The sequence below is a fragment of the Pithys albifrons genome, chromosome 14 (genome assembly GCF_047495875.1).
Source record: "Pithys albifrons albifrons isolate INPA30051 chromosome 14, PitAlb_v1, whole genome shotgun sequence".
NCBI classification, from domain to species: Eukaryota; Metazoa; Chordata; class Aves; order Passeriformes; family Thamnophilidae; genus Pithys; species Pithys albifrons.
This window is the reverse complement of record NC_092471.1, coordinates 20,130,186-20,156,322: the sequence shown is the minus strand read 5'-3', so window position 1 is coordinate 20,156,322 and position 26,137 is coordinate 20,130,186. Positions and strand designations below refer to the sequence as shown.

General features: G+C 42.3%; 1 protein-coding gene across 2 annotated transcripts in view; it reads left to right on the top strand.

Annotated features, from left to right (window-relative positions):
• Positions 1-24,368, top strand: part of LOC139678538 (protein fantom-like) — a 53,070-nt gene extending 28,702 nt beyond the window's left edge. For both annotated transcript variants that reach the window (XM_071569420.1, XM_071569421.1), the window contains exons 16-23: positions 404-555; positions 2,882-2,959; positions 5,301-5,463; positions 7,004-7,128; positions 9,152-9,335; positions 16,986-17,070; positions 20,208-20,341; positions 23,084-24,368. In XM_071569420.1, the coding sequence (XP_071425521.1) occupies positions 404-555; positions 2,882-2,959; positions 5,301-5,463; positions 7,004-7,128; positions 9,152-9,335; positions 16,986-17,070; positions 20,208-20,341; positions 23,084-23,175 (1,013 nt within the window). In that variant the 3' untranslated portion in view covers positions 23,176-24,368. The remainder of the gene's footprint in view (positions 1-403; positions 556-2,881; positions 2,960-5,300; positions 5,464-7,003; positions 7,129-9,151; positions 9,336-16,985; positions 17,071-20,207; positions 20,342-23,083) is intronic.
• Positions 24,369-26,137: the final 1,769 nt, after the last annotated feature.

The window sequence follows — 26,137 nt, the reverse complement described above, 5'->3', positions numbered from 1 at the left end:
TCTGGTTTAACAAGCTGCTATAAAGTGGTACTTTTGCCAGTAATTCAAATTGCCTGCTGCTTTTTGGGACACTTCCAACTGTTAACATACAAAACTGTCCTAAGCTTTATTTGCTTTAAAGAGATTAAAATAATGAACTTGACTTGAACTTACTCTCTAGGTTGCACAGCAAATATTGCAGATTACAGAATGAAAAAGTGGCCATATTTTGATTCTGGATCACACGTTTGGAGCCAAAGGAGTTGTTGTTTGTGTTTCTAGCACGAGCTACAGATCTCATGTCACAAACACTGTCACAATGCATAGACACAAATCAACCAACCTTTGTGGCATTTCCCAGCTTTGCACTGAAGTGCTTTAATGCTGAAATGAAAATTAATGCAATTCTCTATTTATTCCTTAGGAAAAACAGGACATGTGGAAAATTATGGCACCATAGAATACTGGATCAGGTTACAAGTTCCTATGGATCAAGCTGTTATTCCTTACAAAGAGACATCCAAAGCTCTGGGATTTGTAACATCCAACTTTAGGGAACATGAGCAACCATCTCAGGTATGTTTGGGTCTGTGCTTCATGGAGACAATTACTCCCTGGAGAAGAGAACCTTCAAGGTGACCTAATTACAGCCTTCCAGTTCCTGAGGGAGCCAACAGGAGAGATGGAGAAACTTTTCACAAGAGCCTGGAGTGGCAGGACAAGGGGGAATGGATTCAAACTGAAAGGGAGTAGGTTTAGATTGGATATTAGGAAAAAATTCTTCAGAGAATCATAGAACCATCAAATCTGAGTGGGGAGGAACACAAGGATCATCCAGTCCAACTCCTGGCCCTGCCCAGGACACCCCAACAATCCCATCCTGTCCAATTGTCCAAACCCTCCTGGAGCTCTGGCAGCCTCGGGGCTGTGCCCACTGCCCTGGGGAGCCTGGTCAGTGCCCACCACCCTCTGGGGGAAGGACCCTTGCCTGACATCCAACCTGACCCTGCCCTGGCACAGCCCCAGCCATTCCCTGGGTGCTGTCCCTGCCCTGGCACAGCTCCAGCCATTACCTGTGCCCTGTCCCTGCCCTGACACAGCTCCAGCCATTCTCTGGGTGCTGTCCCTGCCCTGACACAGCCCCAGCCATTCCCTGGGTGCTGTCCCTGCCCTGGCACAGCCCCAGCCATTCCCTGTGCCCTGTCCCTGCCCTGACACAGCCCCAGCCATTCCCTGGGTGCTGTCCCTGCCCTGGCACAGCCCCAGCCATTCCCTGTGCCCTGTCCCTGCCCTGACACAGCTCCAGCCATTCCCTGTGCCCTGTCCCTGCCCTGGCACAGCTCCAGCCATTCCCTGGGTGCTGTCCCTGCCCTGACACAGTTCCAGCCATTCCCTGGGTGCTGTCCCTGCCCTGGCACAGCCCCAGCCATTCCCTGTGCCCTGTCCCTGCCCTGGCACAGCCCCAGCCATTCCCTGTGCCCTGTCCCTGCCCTGGCACAGCCCCAGCCATTCCCTGTGCCCTGTCCCTGCCCTGGCACAGCTCCAGCCATTCCCTGTGCCCTGTCCCTGCCCTGGCACAGCTCCAGCCATTCCCTGGGTGCTGACCCTGCCCTGGCACAGCTCCAGCCATTCCCTGTGCCCTGTCCCTGCCCTGGCACAGCCCCAGCCATTCCCTGGGTGCTGACCCTGCCCTGGCACAGCTCCAGCCATTCCCTGTGCCCTGTCCCTGCCCTGGCACAGCTCCAGCCATTCCCTGGGTGCTGTCCCTGCCCTGGCACAGCTCCAGCCATTCCCTGTGCCCTGTCCCTGCCCTGGCACAGCTCCAGCCATTCCCTCATATGGCACAGGTTGCCCAGGGAAGCTGTGGCTGCCCCACCCCTGGAAGTGTCCAAGGCCAGGCTGGAGGGCTCAGAGCAGCTTGGTCTAGTGGAAGGTGTCCCTGCTCATTGCAGGGATTTGGAACTAAAGATCTTTAAGTTTCCTTCCAGCCTATGCCATTCTGTGACTCTGATGGTTTTGATAAAATAAACACTTCAGTTTTTTTTTTTTCAGTTCAAATAGTTTAGCTCATCTTAATATGTTTAAAGTTAATGAAGTTAAAGATTCTTGAACTGGAAAATATCTTTAACTGTTGAATGACAGGTTTTTCATATAAAGAGATCAAGAACCAGTTGAATTATACCTTTCCTGAAAAGAAAAGTCTTAAATTCAGTTGTTTTCTTTTTTACTGAAACTATCATTAGAACATTATTGGAAGTTATTACATTTATAATATAATATTATTATATTATATTTAAGCTGTGAGAGATTTTGTGAACTTTTTATTCTAGTACAGTATTCATGAATGTTAAACCAAGTAGGTTTCAGATCAGTAGAATTTATGAAGCAGTTGTTCAGAAAGGTCTCTGAGAAAAGACTCAGAAATGTTTGAGTATTATGATATTACTTAACTTTGGGGTTTTTATTGGATTTTTCATTGGATATTTAAGAGAATTTTGATAATGCATAGTACAATCCAGTGCAAGTAAGGGTCACAGAAAAAGGAGGGACTTTAGTATCACAGTTTAGGAAATAAAAGCAATCAGATTGTATCAATTAAAACACTGGAGTCTTTAATGGGCTTTTTTATAATCTAAGCTGTTTAAATGACTCTGAGTCTGGAGTAATTTTAGTGGTTTATTATTCCATAATGTAAATCATACAAAAATCTCAAGGGGTTCTGTGATGTAACCTGAGAAGTCTTTTGTGTATGAATTCTGATAAATCATCTTGCCTGTTCAGAATTCAATTTAGTGCCTTTAGATCTGGCTTTGAGAAAAAGTAGGGTCTCTCCTCATTTACTGTAATACAAGGTGGTAAGAATATGGCAATAAATGGCCTTCATATATTTGTTTTCTTTCAGAAACCAACCCCCAGACAGAGGCAACGTGCAGCTCAGGCAGACAAGAGAGTCTCTTTCCTGGATGTTAATACAATACAGGTAGCAGGAAGTCCTAAGTATTTTTGTCATGCATGTTGAAGTTACACTTGCTACTTATGGCTCAGTTTGGACAATTTGTAGAACTAATAATAATGAAGAACACTGAATTATTTTAACAACACAGTCCTGGGGCGTGTGAGGCAGTGAAGGACAGCACAGAACTCATCCAGGTGGGGAATGCAGTGCAGGGGGATTGGTGTGACTGCCCCAGAACTGCTTGATATCCTCCACACTTGACAAACTTCTGCTTGCACAGGCTCAGGGCAGATTCTGACAGGACCAATCCAACCCCTCTGCACTGAGTTCCTCAGTTCTGTGCATTGTTTAAACCACCTTTGGACAGTGCACCCCTGTCTCAGGTTTGGCCCAGCTTCTTACCAACCCTGGACTGCCCTCTCCCTCCCCCCTGAGTCCCTGTAGCAAAGGAAAAAAAAACTGAAAAGTGAAGAACTCAAAAGAAACTGAACTGAATTAAAAAGAAAGTATATTTTCCTGACATTTGCAAACACATGTATACAATGTGTCTCATACTGGAGCTCCAACATATCTGGCACAGCGGCACTCAACGGTGGCGTAACTTCATTCAAGCCACGATAGTCCACAGTCAGTCTCCATTCTCCATCTGATTTACATACAGGCCAGATAGGGCTGTTGAAGGGTGAGTGTGTTCTGCTGGCCACCCCTTGGCTCTCCAGCTTCCTGATCATCTTGAGGATGGGGGTCACAGCGTCTCGGTTCGTACGATACTGTCGCCTGTGTACGGTTGCAGTGGCCATCGGTACTTCTTGATCTTTGACTCGGAGTAATCCCACAGCAGAAGGGTCTTCTGAGAGGCCAGGAAGAGCAGACAACTGTTTGGACTTCTCTCCAATCACTGTGGCTACACCAAAAGCCCATCAATACCCCTTTGGGTCCTTGAAGTATCCCCTTTTTAAATAGTCCATGCCAAGAATGCAAGGGGCTTCTGGCCCAGTCACAAGGGAATGCTTTTCCCATTGGTCAAGCTCATGTCAGCCTCTACCACTGATAAGTCTTGAGACCCTCTGGTTACTTCAGAAATAGACACAGCCTCTGTACTCTCATGTTCTGATGGCATTAATGTACATTGGGCACCAGTATCTACCAAAGCTTGGTATTTCTGAGGATCCAATGTGCCAGGCCATCGAACCCACACAGCCCAGTAAACCCAATTGTCATCCTGGTCCCTCTCCTCCTCCTGGCAGGAGGCAGGGCCCCTCTATTGTTGCTCCTGGCCCGAGCATTCTCCATCTGACTTGAGTGATGCTCTGTCAGAGGCTCCTCCATCAGAGTTGAGGGAGTTGCTTCTTTTGCGTCTCGGAGATCGATGGTTCTTTCCCGGGGTCTTTGCCTCAACTATGTGAACAGCTCCAAACCTAAATAAATGAAACAGACAAATGCAATCAAAGGAGAACAAGCATGAAATGATCTCACCCACGTGCCAGGCCAGGAACACCACAAGAACAGAACGGACCATCCAGGCTTCTCCCACACCCAGCTCCCCGGAAAAAGAGAAACTGAACTCCTCCTCTGTTAGGTGGAAAACACGTGTGGAATACTTGTGATGTCTGTTTCCTTGGTTACACCCAGTTACTGAGGAAGCCATGGGTCAAAACCATTACAGCACAGCTCCAGCACAGAAAACGTCCTGCAGAAATGGTTCTGCAGGAACCAGAGTGGTCCAAACAGATCCTGAGTGCAGAACTGTTGGATAATAAATAATGCAGAGTGTCCAGCAAATTGTCATGGAAGGTGCCTTGACTGTAATGCTGATGCATTGATGAGGTGTTATTTTATGTAATGGAGCTCAAAGAGAAAGAAGGGAATAAGATTACTTCAGAGTAAGTTATGCACTGAAGATATTTTCACCTTAATAACATATTTGTGCTGTGTAGCAAAGCTGAGTTTTCTTTTATATGACAATAATTTGCTTTTGGAACAGAAACTACTGTCTAATAGAAGTTACAAAATTGCTAACTGAAAAGGTGGGGGTGGTTTTTGAGTGTTTTGTGTTTATTGACTGTAAAACTTACAGAACAAGATGAAATATGAATGAAGTGGAATCTGACAGGGTGTTTATACAGGTACCAAATTATCACAGTGGTTATATTTTCACAAATACACATCATTAGAGAATTGTCCTTCTGCTGCATCAATTAAATGTTACTGCAGCTGACACCTCCTTTTGTCCTACACTGCATAAGCACAATTGTTTGAAGACTGTGGTTAATGAGTGTGGGCCAGGACTCTGCAGTTTTTGAACCTTAATAACTTTTACTATTCCAGGAGTGTTGCACAGACTTAAGTGTCTCTTTTTCTACAGCGTGTGGTAGAGGAGGTTAAACAGCTGTCAGATAACAAGGGGAAGGAGAGGGCTGGAGAGACTCAACAAGCCAAAGAAGAGCTCTCACCTCCACTGGAGAAGCACCAAACAGCAATTACTGCTGGACAGGAGATGGAAATAATTGAAGAATTGGAACTGGAAGGTAGAATTCATTTTTATTAATAAGTAGCTGTATTTCCTAAAGACAGGATTTCCTAAAGACAGGATTTCCTAAAGACAGGATTTCCTAAAGACAGGATTTCCTAAAGACAGGATTTCCTAAAGACAGGATTTCCTAAAGACAGGATTTCCTAAAGACAGGATTTCCTAAAGACAGGATTTCCTAAAGACAGGATTTCCTAAAGACAGGATTTCCTAAAGACAGGATTTCCTAAAGACAGGATTTCCTAAAGACAGGATTTCCTAAAGACAGGATTTCCTAAAGACAGGATTTCCTAAAGACAGGATTTCCTAAAGACAGGATTTCCTAAAGACAGGATTTCCTAAAGACAGGATTTCCTAAAGACAGGATTTCCTAAAGACAGGATTTCCTAAAGACAGGATTTCCTAAAGACAGGATTTCCTAAAGACAGGATTTCCTAAAGACAGGATTTCCTAAAGACAGGATTTCCTAAAGACAGGATTTCCTAAAGACAGGATTTCCTAAATATATCTGTGGCTCTTTCCATTTTCATAAGCATTTCTTACTAGCAATGGGAGCTGCCTTGTTATGAGACACTTGGATTCTGGGGTGTTTTCCAGCTGAGGCTGGTGGGGGAGATGATGGTGGTGTCCTCCCAAATGGAAACTGTGTTGTAATTGATTGCCAAAATCTGGTATCTGACCCAGATTCATAAAATACTAAAGGATATTTATGTTCTCCCTTGGAATTATGCTGTTCTAAAGAGTATTTTAATGAATATGCTCATTTTGTGTGCAGGCAACAGCCAAGGCTGGCACAGAAATCCCTTCAGACAGTGGAGAGGGTTCTTATGTCTTATCACCTCTGTAAAAGAAAGATGTTAGAGGCAGATTTATCTAAAGATTATAAAAATCTGGGTCATCCTCTTCCTCCTCTGGGCTTAAACTGTTCATTATTGAAATAAATCAAGTCCACAGTACCAAATTCAAAGTAAAAGCCCAAGCAGAATGCTAAAATTTTATGTTTAGTTCTTTTCAGCATCTGCATAAGAATTCATTAGAAAGACTGAAAAAACTTGATATTGAATACCTGTTATCTTTATAACTTACTTCAGAGAAAAAAAAGAAACCTGATTGCTTTAGAAAATAATCCACCTGCCTACAGAATTGCTTTTCTACTAAAAAAAAAAAGGTGCATTCTGCTTTTACATGTGCATGGTGTTAAAGGAAGTCAGAGGAAATCCACAAATTCAGCCCATGATCTTTTATAAAGCTAAAAATTGTTCATACTTCAGCTCATCCCAGGACTTGCATCATTCCATTTGTCACCTTTCATCTGGGAAATGTTAGTATTTTTTTAACAAACCAATAAAAATACAGTTTAGGTGGTTCTAAAGGTCATTGATTTGCAATATGATCTTCTGCAATGAAGAGAAGATTTACCTGGCACTTATTCTTTGTTTATTAGAAATGTATGGCTGTCAGATTTCTCAGCAAGTCTCAGATTATCTAAAATACAGGTTTGAGCTACATTGGGGTTTTTATTTTTTTTTTTTTTTCAGATCAGGATGACAAAGCAGAGGATGATGCTGTTGAATCAGTAAAAACTGACAGTGATGACTGTATTATTTCAAGTCCAGTATCCACAAATATTAAACAACTGAGTCAGAGTATATATGGCAATTTGGTAAGGCTAAGAAAAATATTTTAAGCCTAATGTTCTCTAAGAGTAGCTTTGCTGTGTCTAACATCACTTTTCAGTGAAGTTGTACTTGTCCAATATCCAATTTCTTCTTCTTAAAACACCAATTCAGGATGTGAAGTCTTATACAAAACAGCATAATACAAATTTGGAAAATCTACTTTGAACAGTATTTCAACAGGTTAATTCTCTAAAAGAATATTTCACATTTGTAGATGGAACAATCTTCAATATAAAACTAACACTTAAAACTGATGTACTTCTAACAGTTAATGCTTTTCTGGTTTGTCTCAGCCTTCTGGTCCAGTTAGAAAGGAATGGGGTGGAGCTTTAGTGTTTGTTGCTGTAAGTGCCCCCAAAACCAGGACTCTGAGCCAAGTTAATGTGGGATAAGATAAAAAGGTACATTCTTTAATGGCCAGGCTTGGGGCTTTTAGGAATACATGATGACATTTCTGTGCACCCTCTTCCCAGAACACTGATTTCCATGGTTTTTATCATACTGCCCACCCAATGCCCAGTTTGCACATCTCTCAGTCCAGCCCCAGTCCCACCTCTGTGCCATCCCCCAGGATTTGGGGGCTGGGGTCACTGGGACCTTCTGTTCTTCATCCTCTTCTTCCTCAGGCTTTGGAGGTTTTCCAGTGTTCTTAGACTCAAGGTTGTTGGTTTATGTTTAGTCTTGTTCTGCAGGACTTTCTGGTAGTCTTCAGCTCTTGTACCTTGAAGAAAGCCTAAATAGCTAAAAGAATTTGAGCTACTGATCTGTGGTAGGGGTTGGGATGTATAAACAATGAACTTAGGCTGTTACAAATATGAACACTACATTTGCTACAGTTACAAATACTTCTAAAATCTATAAAAATGAAACATCAGAAAACCCCTTTGGCATCAGTTGAATATCTGAGGTGTGGTTTGCCTCAGGGAAAAGAAAGAAAAGCCAGCACTGGAAGGCCCAGGGTGGGTAGGATGGGGGTCCCAGGGCTGTGTGGATAAAACAATTCTCTTTTAATTTGGGAAACTTTGGTACCCAGAATTACTGACACTGTTTTAAGCAGTTACAGGATCAGTTTGCTGTGTGGCTAAGAATAATGACAGCTGAAATTTGTGGTTAGTCTTTTTACATAAAGGTCACCTTAACCTACTCTCCAGCAGACTGTGACTGTTGCAAAAATACTTCAAACACCAAATGGAAATCAGGATCTCTTGCAGTTATAGCCTTAACTACAACCCCTCATTGTCTGTATGTAAAAATCAATCAGCATTAGTGTGCTGGTTTGAAGGTGAACCAGCAGGAGAAATGAACTCACCACGAGAGAGATTATCAGTCAGAGCTAAAATTTAATAATAATATTACAATAACAACACTGACACACAAGGGAAATTGCTTTCAACTCACAAAACCCCAGCAGTATAACCCAGTGTCCTGGGGCACAAAACCCAAGGGGGTTTGTTTGCCCTTGTGCTGAGACCCCTGTGGCTCCCCCAAGTCCAGAGCAAAAGGAAAAGAAAAACCTGTTGGTGCAGGCGAGGGCTGTGGTCTGGGTGAGAGCGGTGATCTCCTCCTGGCAAGGTCCTGCTGCTGCTCTGGATCCAACGAGAGGTTCCCGAGGTCTTCTTACCCACCATTTCTGTACCCTCAGGGAGCACCCAGTCCCTCCCCCTGGGCGGGGACTCACACAATGGGTGATTAACTCTGGGAGCCAGGGGGTGTTGAACTGTTGATGGCCCATTAGCAGCTCCGCCCCCCTCAGGCTGGGTGTGAAGGTGATAATGACTCCCTGGGCAGCTGCTGCCAATGGCCCATTGTCCTTGGGGAATGAATAGAGGGGGTAGAATACACAGCTTTGATCACCCCCACACAGGGTTAGCTGGTCCCTCCTGCTCAACTAGGACAATTAGTCATACCAAATAGCTGATGATTTACATGTATGTGTGTCTGCTTTGTGTTGACACTTCAAGAAACCCAGAATAATTTGTGTTATGTTTGTCTGTTGTTTTTAAACAGGAGGCTGAAAAAATCCGGATTAAAATCACATCCCTTGGCCTCACCGACTCCCGAGTTACATCAGATGAAACAATTCAGCAGCTCTTTGTGGAGTGCAGGTTGAACAATTTCCTTGCAGAGGAGACCCCTCTGTCCCTTCCCAAACCAACAGGGGGGCAGAGGATTCACTATAACTACAGCACTGGTGAGTGTGGTGTGTCCTGGATCCTTCCCTTCAGGTGTGTCATACAAAAGTACCTACAATAAAGCTACTTCCCATACATTAGAGTTCCTTTATTTATGTGCCAAGTGCATTTCTCTGTTTTCCAGATATTTGGGAAATATTAATTGTGACTTTTAGCAAATGAGGTAAAGCTGCAGTTTGCAAGTATAAAATGAAATATTGAAGGGTATGAAATGATAATGTTACAATATATTTAAATATTTAAAATAAATTTTAAAATTAGAATATGCTTAACAAGTTTATATATTCTCTTTCAAGGGGCAAAATGAACTAATTTTTCTACTGGTACATGACAATGCAGCAAAAGAAAAACATTCTCTTTAGCCACGTGCAACTACAATACAATTGAAAAGAGAGAAGGTGTAATTGGACTTGATCATCACTTGCAAATGCTTAATTTTACTCTAATCAAAACTTTTTAATATGGGAAACTATTCACCCATGTTTAATAGTAATATATTGCTAATTAATTCATAGTACTTCATATTTACACTACTGGCACACATAGAATTATTGTAAGAATTGATAGTTCTCCTGTTAATTATTTTCCCAGCTATTTCATAGTATTTCAGTTATTAACTTTTTATTCCTGTTAAAGTCTGTTTCATTTAAGAGTCAGTCTTGGACTTTTAGCTGGGAGTATCCTGGAGCAGGTGAACCAGTTTGTTATTTTTCACCAACCATTGATACAGACATTCAAATTAAACCTTTCATTTAAAAATACAATTGGAAACTTTTGTGACAGAATCCTGGTAAGGCTTTAGGAAAGAAAATCAGAATCACCAAAACTAATAATGCTGCAAAGTCTTTCAATTGCTGAGGCTTCACTTCCACTCAAAAAAATGGGATTTCTGGCATCATAACTCAATAAAACATCAGATAAGAGCTTTTTTTCCTGGGGTGAATGATACTCATCTGGTGAGATCCTGTAAACTCTTTTCCAAATGTTCTAGATAGTCAGACATAACTGAAATAATATTTTTAAAACCTCATTGAAGTAATACCATAAGCCAATAAAAGCTTTTAAATGCTTTTCATTTCTCTTGCTTCATTCAGGAATTCTCATTGCTTTGAATATAGAAAGCATTTAGAAGGTATAAAACCTGTTGGACAATATTCTGATTTATGTGTACATTGGGTACAGTCTAAGCACATTTTTTGTTTAAATATCCATTCTGCAAAGTTAAACTAATGAAATGCAGCAAAGTTAGGATGAATAGAAAAGAAAATTTGAGACTTTTAAAACAATTAGGAAACTTCATGACATTTCAAGCTGTTATATTTGAAAACTGTGTCATGCTTTGCTTTGTAGAGACTGTCATTTGTAAGGCTGTATTGGATTGTTTTTGTTAATCATAACCTGCCCTCATAACTTTGATTTTTCTATTTGCTGCTTAAGTTCTTGTCACGAGAAAGGGAGGAGAGACAGAAATGCAAAGATTTCTATTCTTACCTGTATTAAATAGAAGTTAATTGCTATAAGTGCCCTCGGAGTAATCAAAGCTTTATGAACCCAGCACTGCCTGCTGGACTCTGGACAGAACACAGGCTGGAAAGATTTTTAACTCCCTATGAGGACCACACTTAAGCCAGGGAGAAATTATTAGCAATAAGCACTTCTAGAGAATCAGAGCCTCATGTCCCCAACACTGTCTGTAAACTAATGGACAGCCCACAGGTTGGAAGGGTTTCTGACCTCTAATGTGAAGCCACACTTAAGCCAGAAAAGAACATTCCCCACAACCCCTCCCAAAATAACATTTATTAATACAAATATGTGACAGTTATTGTGGCTTCTGCTTTGCTGGTGAGAACGTTCAGCTGCAAGATTGGATTTAATTAATAATAAAAGACCCCAGAAGAAACCAGCACAAACACATTCTACAGAGACAAACACACTACACTCAAGTTACAATACAGCAATGTATCCCATTTTCACAACAGACAGAAACCAGCACCAAAGAACTACTAATTACAAACACAGCCACTTAAAACAGTTACCCAGACACTCTCTCAATAACACAGGACAAGGGGCACGATGGGCTCAAGCTCTGCCAGGGGAAATTTAACTTGGAGATCAGAAAAAAATTCTTTGCAGAGAGAGTGCTCAGGCATTGGAATGGGCTGCCCAGAGAGGGGGTGGATTCCCCATCCCTGGAGGTTTTTCAGCTGAGCTTGGCCATGGCACTGAGTGCCATGATCTGGTAAAGGGACTGGAGCTGGACCAAGGGTTGGACTTGATGATCTCGGAGATCTTTTCCAACCCAATCCATTCTATGATTCTGTGATTCTATGGATGTGACACTGAGGGAGAATCCACCATGTCTTGATCCAACCCCACTTTGATCACCAGCCCAGGGCACTCCGTGCCCTGGGCTGGTGATCAAAGTGGGGTTGGATCAAGTGTTGGACTTGACGATCTCAGAGGTCTCTTCCAAGCCAATCCATTCTATGATTCTATAAAATACCTTGCACACCACTCTCTAACACAAAAGGAAACAGCAGAGCTGCTTCTTATCAACACAAATGCTGAAAAAGAAACTGCACATTGAAAGTAAAGCAAGTTACTGTAGTTGCAAACCAGAGCTGGGCTTATAAAGTAAAAATAGCAAAAAGCAATAACCAAGTAGCAAAGTGTGAAGCAAGTTACTGTAGTTAGTATTAAGGCAGCAAAACAGTCAGGAAAGAAGATGCTTGTAAAAGCAAGAATCAAAGTAGCTGTTAGCATAAGATGTAAGATAGAATGTATAAAAGAATAAGCTTTGTAAGAAAGTAAAGCATAGAACAATAGAAAGGACATGGTCTTCTCACCCCTATATTGTTCCAGGAGGTAGGAGGAGACAGGACAAGCTGCATCAGTTCCCCTCACAGAGTTGTGGCATTTCCCCCTGTCAGCTGGAGCTTAAACTCCACACTTTTTATACCTTTTTTTTTCCTTCATGTGGTTTTGTGACTAATAGTCAATCTGTTGGGGGGGTGATGGAGATGCCAGAGGGGAGGTGGGCCCTTGAGCAGTCAAAGATATCCCAAAGGAAGGCCGTGCTATTTCTTAACACTCCATCCTTTGTTAATGTTATCAGTTTCCTTTGCTTTTGTCTGCCGTGGGGAGCCCCTCCAGGGGGCTGAGGTGTCTCCCTCAACCCATCAGGCCTTATCAGGGGCCATCACCCCACAGTCACTCAGTGGGTGATAACATTGAGCTGCAGGATTGTACAAAATACCCCCAAAGACACAGGCACAACACACATTTCAAGGGCCACCCATGACAAACTGAACTAACAGGGTTACTAAACAGAAACACAGCAGTTCAACACCACAAGGAAACACACTCAGTAACCCCAAAGAAAAGCAACAGGAGAAATGTAGCCACTTCCCATTAACACACACACCCCCAGTGAGCTATAACAAATTATAATTAGTAAGGTATAAGAAAATAAAGTAAGAATTTAGTTGCTTTCCCCTGCAGTGTTGATGGAATGAGGGAGACAGGGTGGCTTGTAGGTTGCCCTCCCAGAGGTGGAAGTTTATCTCCTCAAGTTGCAGTTAAACTGCAGCTTCTTTTTATACCTTTTTTTTTTATTTAGGTGGTTGTGTGACTAAAGTCAATCTACTGGGGGGGTGATGCAGATGCCAGAGGGGGTGGCCCTTGAGTCTGCAGGGCCAGGGTGTGGCAAAGAAAGGCCATGTTAACTTAATACCATTCCATTCTCTGGTAACACCCACCACTTATTAGTGTGCCTCACTTTTGTCTTGTGCAGGGAGCTCCCCCCCAGGGGGCTGAGGCATTTCCCTCAACCCATCAGGGCTTATCAGCCCATCACCCCACAGGACTGAATACAGGCTGTTTAAAATTCACTATTTCCTTACTGATGCCAAAGGGGTTTTTGTTCTGATTTTCACATTTTGTAGATTTTAGGAACACAGTAGTTGTGGATTTTTAGAGGGTTAATGTTTCTAACAGTTTAAGTTTAATGCCTTTCTATCACTACCCCTGTCCCAGAACAGGGAGCTCAAATTCCTTTAGTTAATTAATCTTGTTTAGGCTCCTTTCCAAGGTAGAGCTGAAGGATATCAGAAGGCCCACAGAATGAAACATAAACACAGGTCAGAGTGACCCAAAAGCCAGAACTGGATGAGCTCCAAGAGACCTTTGTGTGCCTGAGGAAGAAGAGCTGATGAAGACAGAGGGTCTTGACGACCCCAGACCCAATTCCAGGGATTGGTCCAGGGGTGGGACTGGGGCTGGACTGAGAAATGTGTAAAGCAATGATTGGAGGGATCTTATTATAAAAGCCATGGAAACAAGAACTGGGGTACATTCATGTCATCCTGTATTCCTGTGGGCTGTAGGCCTGGGATATTAAAGGACCTTTACTTTTTATCTTACCCTACACTAACGTGCTCAGAGTCCTGTTTTTGGGGGACGGGTCACTCATGGCATCATTATGAATCAGTGTGAAAAGGTGGCTTTTGGTATTAATTGCTCCAGGATTCTATTCTGCAGCATAACACTAATGTGGTGGTTATTTGCAGAGATGGGCTTAGATATAACAGGTCATCGAATTCCTACTCAAGATTAGATTTGCATGTTTGGGGGGAAAAACCCCATGTTATGGGTTCACCCAGGTGGGCCTAGATTTGGGCTCTGAAGTCTGGACTAGGCCGAAGCTGTCAGCTGACTTGAGCTGGGCTGAGCCAACAGCTGACCTCTTCTAGCCAGTAACTTTGTATTCCATCCCACATTATGGCATCATCTCCAGGGCAGTAGGAACCAGTGTGGGAGTGGTTAAGGCAGTCACTTCTCAGCCTCCTCTTGGGAGGACACAGGATGCTGTCCCAGGGGGGATGGAGAGGACCAGGCCCACCACTGGCTCACAGGGTACCTCAGGAAAGTAAAATGTGTTGTTCTGGGTCTCTCCTTTCTGCTTGAGTTTGTCTCCCTGGGGAATAAGTCTCTTCTTAAGTAATGTGTAGTTAGGACAGTAGAATTTGTGTGTTTTTTAAGAAGTTGAGGTGGGGAATTTGTTGTTGCAGACTTGTGTGAGTGAATATTTGTACTCTCTTCTAATTGTCTCTTTCTTTCTGTGAAAAATATATGTAGATTTAGTATAAATGCAGTTTGAAATGTTTTTTTTCCTTTCCCCTCTCTTTTCCTCCCTTTCCCTGGTGTTAGGAGGGAGGCTTTTCTCCCTGTGCTTGGGGGGGTTGGCAGTTGCTTATCTCAAACCAAAACACCCCAATAATCCTGCCTTTTGATAAAGCCAGTAATGAAATCTGCCTGTGTGTTTGCTGCAGCCTTGTTGCTTCTTCCAGTCATGTCTAATTAGATTTGAGTATGCTGAATATTTGAGGTTAATTGAATATTTTCTTCCAATAAAAATGAGATTTGCATGGGTGGAAAGAAATTTATTTGGAGCTTAGAAGGAAACTTTTAGACCTTTGTGTGGAGAAAATCAGGGTAAGTCCATAAGGCATCTAAAAATTACTAATTCCTTTAATAAATAAAACATTTTACATTATCTGTAATAGCCTGACTTAACTGTATCTTGACTGGTACAGAATGCTCAATGTTCAGGAATGGTCTTGCATGTTCTTAGACCTTCTAAAGCAAAAAGAAAACATTTCACTTTGGATTTTCTGCTAAAGAGCTGCCAAGTCTGTGAGCCTGAAGGTTCTGTTTGTCCACTGGGACAGTGCAGGAAGGTGGATCAGCAAAGCTGGAGCTCAGGATTGACAGAGCAGGATTGATCTCCTGCTGCAGGTGCTGCAGCTCCAGCAGAGCTCTGCTCTGGGATGGAGTCTCAGGTCTGTGTTAACCCTCCCCCAGGTGCTCTGGGATGGAATCTCCGTGGACACCACTGGGTTGGCCATTCCTTTGGGAGCTGGAGAAGGGACTGGAGCACAAGTGCTGTGGGGAGAGGCTGAGGGAGCTGGGGGTGTTCAGGCTGGAGAAGAGGAGGCTCAGAGGTGACCTCAGCACTGTCTGGAACTGCCTGAAGGGAAGTTCTGGCCAGGTGGGGGTTGGTCTCTTCTCCCAGGCACTCAGCAATAGGACAAGGGGGCACGATGGGCTCAAGCTCTGCCAGGGGAAATTGAAGTTGGAGAGCAGAAAGAAATTCTTTGCAGAGAGAGTGCTCAGGGATTGGAATGGGCTGCCCAGAGAGGGGGTGGATTCCCCATCCCTGGAGGTTTTTCAGCTGAGCTTGGCCGTGGCACTGAGTGCCATGATCTGGTAAAGGGACTGGAGTTGGACCAAGGGTTGGACTTGATGATCTCGGAGGTCTTTTCCAACCCAACTGATTCTATGATTCTGTGATTCTATGATTCTGTGATTCTATGATTCTATAATAAGCATATAATTCCTCAGGATCTAAAAATAATATTCTCACCATGGTTGATAATTTTCCTCAGACTTGAATGGAGTTCTTGTGCTGGGTGTTTTATTTACTGGTCTGAATTTTTCCATTAAGTGAAATGAATTTGAATTCTTTAGGTTTGTGAATAGTTTCCATTTAAAATTAGATACAGAGTTAGTAAATTTAGGAAATTCCATTTGGAGAAAACTGGAACCTCTGGAAGTTGTGCTTCCTTAGGAGGGCTTTCAAAGAGCTATATCTTCAATAAATCCCTGTACAGGGAATTCAGGCTGCATTATCTCTGTATTCCAGTGCTCTGCTCTGGGGCAAATTGAGGCTTTCTCTTGGTACAAATAAATTTATTTTCCATGTATGGAAATATTTCAATATTTCTGTCAGTGCACAGGAAAAGGAAACTTTAATGTGACATGGAGAGTGGGAAAGTGCAGCTGTAACTGGAAGAGAATGAATAGTAAAAATGTTGGAATTTAAAGCCAGATGCATTTCTGGCTCCTCCTCCCCTCAAAACCAAATCAAAACTGTTCCAAAGAGCTGTGTTTGTTTTTCAGAGGGTTTTATTCATTCCAGTTCTTTCCTACCAAGTTTTTGTCAGCTGCTTTTCCTTCTTAAAAAAAAATAATTCTTTTAGCACCTATTCAATATTTGCATCCTCATATTTTATAATATTCCACAGATACTTGTAGTCTGATACCTTTGCAAGAAAACAGCGACTTTCTTAACACAAGATGCCCAAAAGCCTCTTAATAAATTCCTTAAAACTCTATTTCTCCTTCTCCTAATATGTTTTTCAAGCCAAGCCCAACTTTCACTGTAGGTCATGTTAATGGTGCAAAAAGGAAAAGCTGATCCTTGTGTTGGATTTTAATGTTGCTTTCAGAGCATTCACTCTCCCCAGGCTGTGGCTGTTCTCCAGTCCATTGCTCTGGAGGTTTCTCATATTAAAATATTGTGTCAGGAAAGGAGGATTAAATTCCTGAGGCTTTCCAAAGGACACTCTGCCAAACATTACCATTCTGAGAGTTTTCCTCAGTGGAAGAAATGCAGTAAATCATTTCAAATACAAAGCAATAAAGACCACTGGTTTTTAAGACCAAGGGCTGCTGTTCATTAATAGAAAGTGACAGTTATGTGGCTTAGATGCTGCTTGGAAATAATTTTTTTTGTTTTTTTCTTCATGCTCTAAGAGGTGACACCCATTGATAACTAATTATATTGATTTTTATTTCCTTTGCAGTGATAAATGTGGATAAGGCAGATAATCCTGCAGAAAGGCAGTATCTCAAGTCAATTCTTCAAAAGCCAGACCTCCCTGCACACAGGTACAGATCAGTGCTGAAAACCTCTGTTACAAGGCTCTGTCAATAATGCTTGTGGTTTACTTTGTTTGGCTTCACTGATGAGGCAACCCTGGGAAATTAATCCATAACTAAAGAGAAAAAAAATTATTTCAGCTGGGAATGACACCACCTGCATTCTGATGTAGCAGCTGCTCTTATTTCTTCCCTGAGTGGGTTCATGTGCCATGGGATGCTGGAACCTCATCTAATGTTTAATGCTCTGATTAGTTGGGAGGTTTTGTGTGCTTGGTTTGTTGAAGAGATTCCACCATCAGTAGTCAATAATGAGTTTGAAAAGCACCTGTCTGTGTGATGGTAGAGCAGTACCTGGGTTGCTTTCTGAATTCAAGGTATGAAAAGGAGTCTGAGAGCTGCAGAAAGTGTTCCTTGGCTCCCAAATTTCCAAAAACAGAAAGAGAGAGAGAGAGACAGAGACAGAGAGGGAGAGAGAGAGGGAGGTAGAGAGATATAGAGAGAGATATGTATGTATGTATATGTGTATCTATATATATGTGTGTATATAGATATGTGTGGGGGTGTGTGTGTACACACATATATATATAAAATAATGGATGGAATATATATATAAAACAATATATGGATTATGTGACAGCTGTGACATAAGTACATCTGAGAAAGATTCTAAATTAGACTTGTTCAATGTCCTAATGATAAATTTGTTCATACCCACATTTGTTGATTGTGACATTGTGCATTACTTGGAGAGGATGAATGACATACTTTGGTTTTGTTTTCTCTTGAAGGTCAGTCTTCATTAAAATGGAACAGTTCTTAATTTAAAGATTTACTTGATTTGCAGGAAAGTAGAATAACTGCTGATTGCATTGGAAGTGTCAGTCACTTGTAAATGTTTTAAGTGTGTGTTTTTTCACTGATTCACTGCACAGAAAGAGAGTGACCTCTCTTTGTTACATTGCCCTTATTTTACAGCCTAGATGTGCTGGTTTGAAGGTGAACCAGCAGGAGAAACAAACCCAACACAGGACAGATTATAAGTCAGAGTTACAGTTTAATAACAATATTACAATACCTGCAATGGCACAAAGAGAAATTGGGTTTAACCCCCAACCCCAGCAGTGTAACCCACCCCCTGGGCACAAACACAGGGGGGTTTGGTGGCCCCTGTGCTGAGCCCCACGTGGTTCCCCCGAGTCCAAAGGAAAAGGAAGGGACAAACCTGTTGGTGCAGATGATGGCACAGTCTGGTGGAGAGTGGTGGGCTCCTCCTGGCCAGGTTCTGCTCCTCCTCTGGATCCAACCAGTGGTCCCAGAGGTCCCCAAAGCCCAAGACTGTCTCCCCTCAGGTTTGGGTGGGAGCCCCCAGTGCCTCCCCCAGGGCAGGGAGTTCCACCCTGGGGGATCTGACTCTGGCAGTCAGGGGGGATTTTGGAATGGTTGCTGGCCCATGAGCAGAGCTGAGCCCTCAGGTGGGTGTGGAGGTGCCAAGGAGTCCCTGCAGGGCAGTTCTCCCAGCTCCTCTGCCAGGCTTCTTTCCCAGCCAGCTCCCAGCCTGAGGGCTCAGCTGTGCCCTGGGCAGCTGCTGCCAATGGGCCATTGGGAACAGTTGCTGGGCAATGGCCCAGAGGGTTTAGAATGCCCAGCTTTGGTCACCCCCACACAGGGAGAAACTGGTCCCACCTGCTGAACTGGGACACTGGATTAGGCAAGTGGGTAAACATATTCTACCAAAACATGTTCTACTAAGATTTAAAAATACTGGGGATAAAATACTCATCTCTTTTTTATTGTTTTTTTCTGAGGAATAATTCAGTTATTAAGGAATATCCCTGTCCAACCATCCCAGAGCCCCCCTGGCACTCACCGTGGCACCAGCTGAGCTGGCACTGAGGCCCCTTGGCAGCTCTCCCCACACACACCCATTGACACTGAATCACAACAAAACAGATCTGTTCCCAATACCCCGTTTCATCATTTGTTGTTACTTTTTAATTGGTTTTTATTTAATTGAATGCTTATCTTACCCATCTAAATATTTATTTCTTTTTGACTGACTTTTGGCCATTTTGCCTTTGCTCAGCTCTTTGTCAAAATCTTAAGTTAAATAAGTTACAATCAATCAGTTTTCATTCATGTTTTACTTGTAAATACTGTGGGTTTTCCTAATTTAAATGTTACACTCAAGCCACCTCTTGAAAATAGCTGTGATATTTTCCCTTTTTTGCTTCCAGAACATTTATTTATTCAATAGGCCTTTGGGTTTAGTGAGAAATATTTATATATATGTTTTCTATAATGACTTTCCTCTTTGTCCTTCAAACTATCTTATTGTCTCAGTTGGAATTCTTGCAGATGTTCTTCAAAACAGCATGTCCTTGGTAATGTAAATAAAATCTATCAATGTGTGACAAAGTGCTAAACACCCCCTAAAATGTGAGACACTCAGGAAAACTTCCTCAACTTATATAACTCTATAAAAATCTACAAAATACACACTAAAATCCTCAGGCATCACTGGAACCAGGACACAGATGCAAAAACATTTTTTGTTGTCATGTCAAACATCTTTTTAGGAAGGTTTGATTGTATTATTGTGACATTGTTAGACTGTGAACCTCATAAGCATTCACAGTTTGAACAACATTGCCAAGATGTTGGCTCTAAAATTTGGTCACTCTCAGAGTTTTTGGCCTCAGCACAAACCACTGACTCAGATCAGCTCTAAAAAATGCAACATAATTCTGTGTTTCACAGAAAAACTGTGCTTGGTGCAAGGAGTGTAATTAAAGTTCATGGAAGAAAAGCAAATATTGAGTATAGATGTTGGTACAGGGTCATGAATAAGGTTTGTATTGTGGAGTGATGGAGGTGGGGAGGGGAAACATCAATTTGGGGTTGTAACCTCTCTGTCCTTCTAGAACTGCTCAATAATCCTGAAGGAGGAGGAGGGGAAGATTTCATAGAAATGCTCTTAGAATATTCTTGCAATGGAAAATGGTGATAAAAATTAACAATTTTCCTTCGTGTTTTTCTTGTGAAATACTGCAGGGTTTCCTTTTTTATGGTTTTTAATTTGATTTTCTGCCCTTTGTGAAGGTAAAATATCTCTCTTTGTTTCGGGGGGTGTTTTTTGTGTTCAGCCTAAAATTCACAGTGGTCAGTGATCCCCCAGAAGATGAGCAGGATCTTGAATGTGAGGATATTGGCTTTGCTTATGTCAGTCTGAAGGAGATATTCCAGAGGCAGAGAGATCTCATTGACCAAGAGATTGATGGTAAGTTCTAAAGGCCACTTGGAAACTTTCCTAGCCTAAAAACTCTGTTGAATTTCTACTTCTCTTTGCAAGCCTTGCTGTGCAAATAATTGTTTGGCATTGGTTCAGTCAGGAATTGTTTAATAGCAACTGATGGGATCCATATTCATTTGCAAAGTCTGCAAAAACTGTCTGCTGGTGTTACTCCTTAAAATCTGTTTAAAAAAACCCCAGTTTATAAAATCTGAGCACTTTCAAGCCATGTCCACTCCCTGTCCTTCTCTGTTTGTTCAACTTTATGGCAGCAGTTCTGTATTGCTGATGGATTTAATAGTCTCACTGGAAGATTTGGGTTTGTTCTGGATTTTATGGCCTTTGTCACAATCCCCATTTGATGAGATTGATTCGTGATGGAAAGAAAATTTTTGCAAATCCCCTTTCACAAAACTCTTAACAACTCCCTCAGATGATGATGAAGAGTTTTAAGGATAGAAAGGACTGGGGGTTGGTTACTAATTACTGTTCTGTCATTTACTGTGTAATAACAACCAACTTCTTCAATATTATGAGGAACATTTATTTCTTCCCCTAATCATCAAACCAATTATTCAAACTAATTTTTACTTTATGTGAATTATATTTATGAAAATGATAACAACACCTAGAAATACTTTTATTCTATTTTCCATCCCCACTTCTCCCCTTCCCTGCATATGCCAGACAGAGTTTTTTTGGTTTTATTGAATTCATAACATCCAACATTGCATATTTTCTGAATATTTAGATCTTTCAGAAAACTGAAATGAATTTTACATTAATGTATGTCAGAAGAATATATCAGTATATTGTAAATGTATCAGTCATTGTGAAAGGGTCTGTTCTTAAGATCTGGGCACAGACTTCAATTAAATTTAAGGGCACAATAAATAGAATTCCTGAGTAATATTGTACAGAGAATATTGTAATATTGTAATATTCTCTGAGGGGAATATTGGTTTAAGGAAAAATAATAAAAAAATAAAAAAAATAAACATGGGGAAATTCACAGGGCACTACCACATGAAGATACAGCAATGCTTAATTAGATATCATAACACTTCTTTTTTTGCTCTGGGCTTACTTAGATATTGTAAAAGAGTCCAATTCTAAATGATGTTGGCTCATTTCTGTAGAAGTTGTAAATATTACTTTAAAACCCACATACACAAAGATAGAGGTGGTTAAATGGCTTAGTTGAGGGAAATACCATCTTTGGCTGCCCTTCACTTTTTTACAGCAGACAGAAGCTGGGAAATGAAATAATTTTGCATTGCACTAACTGGAAAACCCCAATTTATTATTTAAACACTAAAAACTCATTTGAACCCATCATACACACAGTGCAGCAAGTGCATTAATTGCTATAATTTTATTTAAAACTATTCCTTCCTATGCATATATGTCTTTTTGGAACACCTCTATTTACATATTGTGAAAAAGAATTACTGTATATGAGCATTATTATATTATTTTTCTTTATTTCAGAGTTAATTCCAACATTAATACTTTCACTGATGTACATTCTCTTCCCAGTTGCTGGTAGGCTGAGGATTGAGCTGGAAGATTTCTTTATTTATTGCTCCTTTTCAGGTGCCTTTGAAGCTGCCCAAACACTCAGGCAAACAATTAGAACCAAAGTGAAACCTTCTGTGCTGGTTTAAAGGTGAACCAGCAGGGGAAATGAACTCACCACGAGAGAGATTATCAGTCAGAGCTAAAATTTAATAATAATATTACAATAACAACACTGACACACAAGGGAAATTGCTTTCAACTCACAAAACCCCAGCAGTATAACCCAGTGTCCTGGGGCACAAACCCAAGGGGGTTTGTTTGCCCTTGTGCTGAGACCCCTGTGGTTCCCCCAAGTCCAGAGCAAAAGGAAAAGGAAAACCTGTTGGTGCAGGTGAGGGCTGTGGGCTGGGCGAGAGTGGGGTCTCCTCCTGTCAAGGTCCTGCTGCTCCTCTGGATCCCAAGTCTTCTTACCCACCACTTCTGTACCCTCAGGGAGCACCCAGTCCCTCCCCCAGGGTGGGGACTCATGTGGGTTTCATGTGGAACCTGAAGGGTTATTTATTCATAGAATCACAGAGTGGTTTGGGTTGGAAGGACCTGAAAGATCATCTTGTTCCAACCCCCCTGCCATGGGCAGGGACACCTCCCACCAGCCCAGGTTTCTCCAAGCCCCATCCAACCTTGACCTTGGACACTTCCAGGGATGGGGCAGCCACAGCTTGTCTGGGCACACTGAGCCAGGGCCTGCCCACCCTCACAGCCAGGAATTTCTTCCTAATTTCCAATATAAATCTACCCTCCTTCAGCTTAAAATCATTCCTCCTTGTCCCACCCCTCCAGGCCCTTGTCCAAATTCCCTCTCCAGCTTTCCTGGATCCCAAGTCTTCTTACCCACCACTTCTGTACCCTCAGGGAGCACCCAGTCCCTCCCCCTGGGCGGGGACTCACACAATGGGTGATTAACTCAGGGAGCCAGGGGGTGTTGAACTGTTGATGGCCCATTGGCAGCTCCGCCCCCTCAGGCTGGGTGTGAAGGTGATAATGGCTCCCTGGGCAGCTGCTGCCAATGGCCCATTGTCCTTGGGAATGAATAGAGGGGGTAGAACACACAGCTTTGATCACCCCACACAGGGTTAGCTGGTCCCTCCTGCTGAACTGGGACACCTTCCCTGAAGTTGCTGATGCCGCTCTCTGGTGTTCCCTTTGCAGTGTTTGACTCCCGGGATGCCCGTGCAGTGATTGGGCAGCTCACGGTGACAGTGGAGGCCCTGCAGGCCCTGCAGTCGGTCCAGGAGGACTAAAACCATCTTCTCTGAGCCTGCACAAGGTCCTGCCCCCAGTGGAAAGACATCCCTGATGGTGCATCAAACGTGAGATCTTTGCCATTCTCACTGTGCATTTAATGTGTGATTTATTTGAAAAGGATGCTTGATGTGCAGCTGTAAAGTTTTGTACCTTTTTCAGTTTGTTTTCTTATTTTTAAGGTCCTTCCTAAATCACTTCAAGCTCTCAAGAGTCAATAGTGTCTAACTCAGTCCTGGCAGAGTTTGTTTTCAAACAAAACCTGCCTGGGAATTATCTGAGACCAGCTGAGAGTTCTTTGTCCAAGGAAAGAAGGGACTGCAAACCTTCAAACAGAAAACCTTGCAGACTCTTACTGGGAGCAGTTCTGTCCCAGTTGTCTTTCAGGACAGGGGCACTGGTGGAACCAGCACATGCAGCAGCTTTTGCACTTAACTGACCATCTAATTATTTTTTTTTTAATTCTAGAGATGGTATAAGAATGGCCACACTTGTCATTTGTTTCAGCCATTCAACATTTTGCACAAACCCCAAAATAACAAAGCATTTTAGTGTTGATTTTCATGGCTTGCAGTAATGCCATCCAATTTCCATTTACTTTTCTGAAGCAGTTGACAAAAAACAGCCTTTGGCAAAAAATAGTTTATTGTTAACAATGTGGTTTGCTCAGAGAATTTTTTATAGATTTCAGTGGCAAACAATTTGTTGTGGTTTATTCCTGTGTTGTTTGGGGTTTTTTAATTTTAGGCTTAGATTATTTTAAGAATAACAAACAGATAAATCAAACAGACCAATCTTACACTGAAATTATTTTTCATTCATGAATTCTGAACACATTTTAGATTTCCAAAGAAACTGTTCCCTGAGCTGTGAGAAACAGGGATACAAACCTGCAACCTCTGTCTCTACCTGTTCTGTGTATGAAAATCCATCTTTCCTCAGGGTTGCAGCACCAGTAGCTGTAACAGTGTAAGGCAGGTCTTGCACCTGATCATGATTTCTTTAACATTTTTGTGGGTTTGGAAAATAACCTATTTTCTGTTTAAACAAACTGTCAGTCTTGTTGAATGCAAAATTATTTCCTTATGTATTAAAGTCACAAGGACTGAACAGTCCTTGAAAAAATGTTGGAAAAATGTGGTCCTTCTACTACAAAAAAAAAAAAAAGCAATAAAGTGAACTTTCTTTTGCTTATCAACCAGTAGTTATTCTGATTACCTGCTCATAAAGAACAGCTTTGACTTCAGTTACAATGAACAACTGAAAATGTTTTATCAACTGTATGGGGCAATTCTCCCAGGGAAATGAAAGGAGGCACCAGCCAGAATCTGACTTCAAACAGGACATGAGCAGTGAATAAAAGTCATCAAACTTCAGAAAAGAACTTGAGGAAATTTTTACAGAAAACAGCCCTACATTTTGGAAACATTCCTCACCCTTCTTTCCCCTGCAATGAGCATTGCAGGATACCAAAATCTGACCCACCTGGAACCTTTCCAGCAGGTTGCTAATATCAATTTACATCCCAGATGAAAGACACAAAAGGGGATCTCTTTATCAAACAGTAGCAGGTGTGTGTCATGCACATGGACTCATTTTCCCAACAATTCCATATGCCATTGTTTTCTCATTTGTCAGAACAGGGATACAGGGCCTGTGCAGCAATCAGGGATGCACCACAAGGATGGGGGATTTATTATTCATCTCACACAGACCTGCTGAACTACAGAAATGTTGGTAATAGTTTTAACAGAATTACAGAAACATCCTCAGTATTTGAGAATTTTTTTTACACAGTAACCTTAATAAACAGACACTGTCCCATTCACAAACTCTCCAAAATGTGTGCTGTAGCCATTCAGCTTGAAATGGGGTTTGCTGAGGCCCTTGGATCCTGGTGGTGCTATTGATGTGCAAGGAGTAACTCAGCACCTTAATCTTGCCTAAACCACAAGCCTGTTGTTCACAGACATTGGAAGAAAAAGCTTTATATTGTATGTGGTTTGTCTTACACACATAATGCAAGCCACAAGCTTTTATATTTTGCAAGATTTTTTTGTTCTTCTCCTGTAGCATCACATCTGTACTGAATTCAGATAATTGGTGTTCTGTTGGCTGGTATCAATCCTCTGTAATTACAGTTCTTAATTGATATGTCATAGAATGAGATGGGTTGGAAGAGACCTCCAAGATCATCAAGTCCAACCCTTGATCCAACCCCACTGTGATCACAAGATCATGGCACTCAGTGCCACATCCAGTCCCATCTTAAACACCTCCAGGGATGGGGAATCCACCCCCTCTCTGGGCAGCCCATTCCAATCCCTGAGCACTCTCTCTGCAAAGAATTTTTTCTGATATCCAACCTAAACCTCCCCTGGCAGAGCTCAAGCTGTGCCCTCTTGTTCTGCTGCTGGTTGCCTGGGAGAAGAGACCAACCCCCACCTGGGTACAACCTCCTGTCAGGCAGTTGTGGAGAGTGCTGAGGTCACCTCTGAGCCTCCTCTTCTCCAGCCTGAACACCCCCAGCTCCCTCAGCCTCTCCCCACAGGGCTTGTGCTCCAGTCCCTTCTCCAGCCTGGATGAGATGCAGCTGCTCATGACTGCCCAGAGCTGTGCCTGGTCACCTCCTCTGTCACCTCTTCTGCTGGTGACACCTCGGGGGCTGCTGCAGTTCATCCCAAAGTGACACCTGTCCCCAGCACAAGGAACCACCATGCAGGAAGCAAAGGAAATCTTGTTCCCCATCTCCCCTCTGAAACATGCACACAACTAGAATTATGTTGATTCATTGATACAGTTTATCCTAATTTGTGTCAAAGCAGGAACAGGATCAGAAAAAATCCTCACTTTGTCAGCCGTGGGGAGGGAAGAAATGTGGATCAGAAGGTGTGGCAATCCAGAGGGATCAGCTGGCTTGGGCTCTCACCCAACCCTGGCTCCTTCCACCTCCTTTCTGTG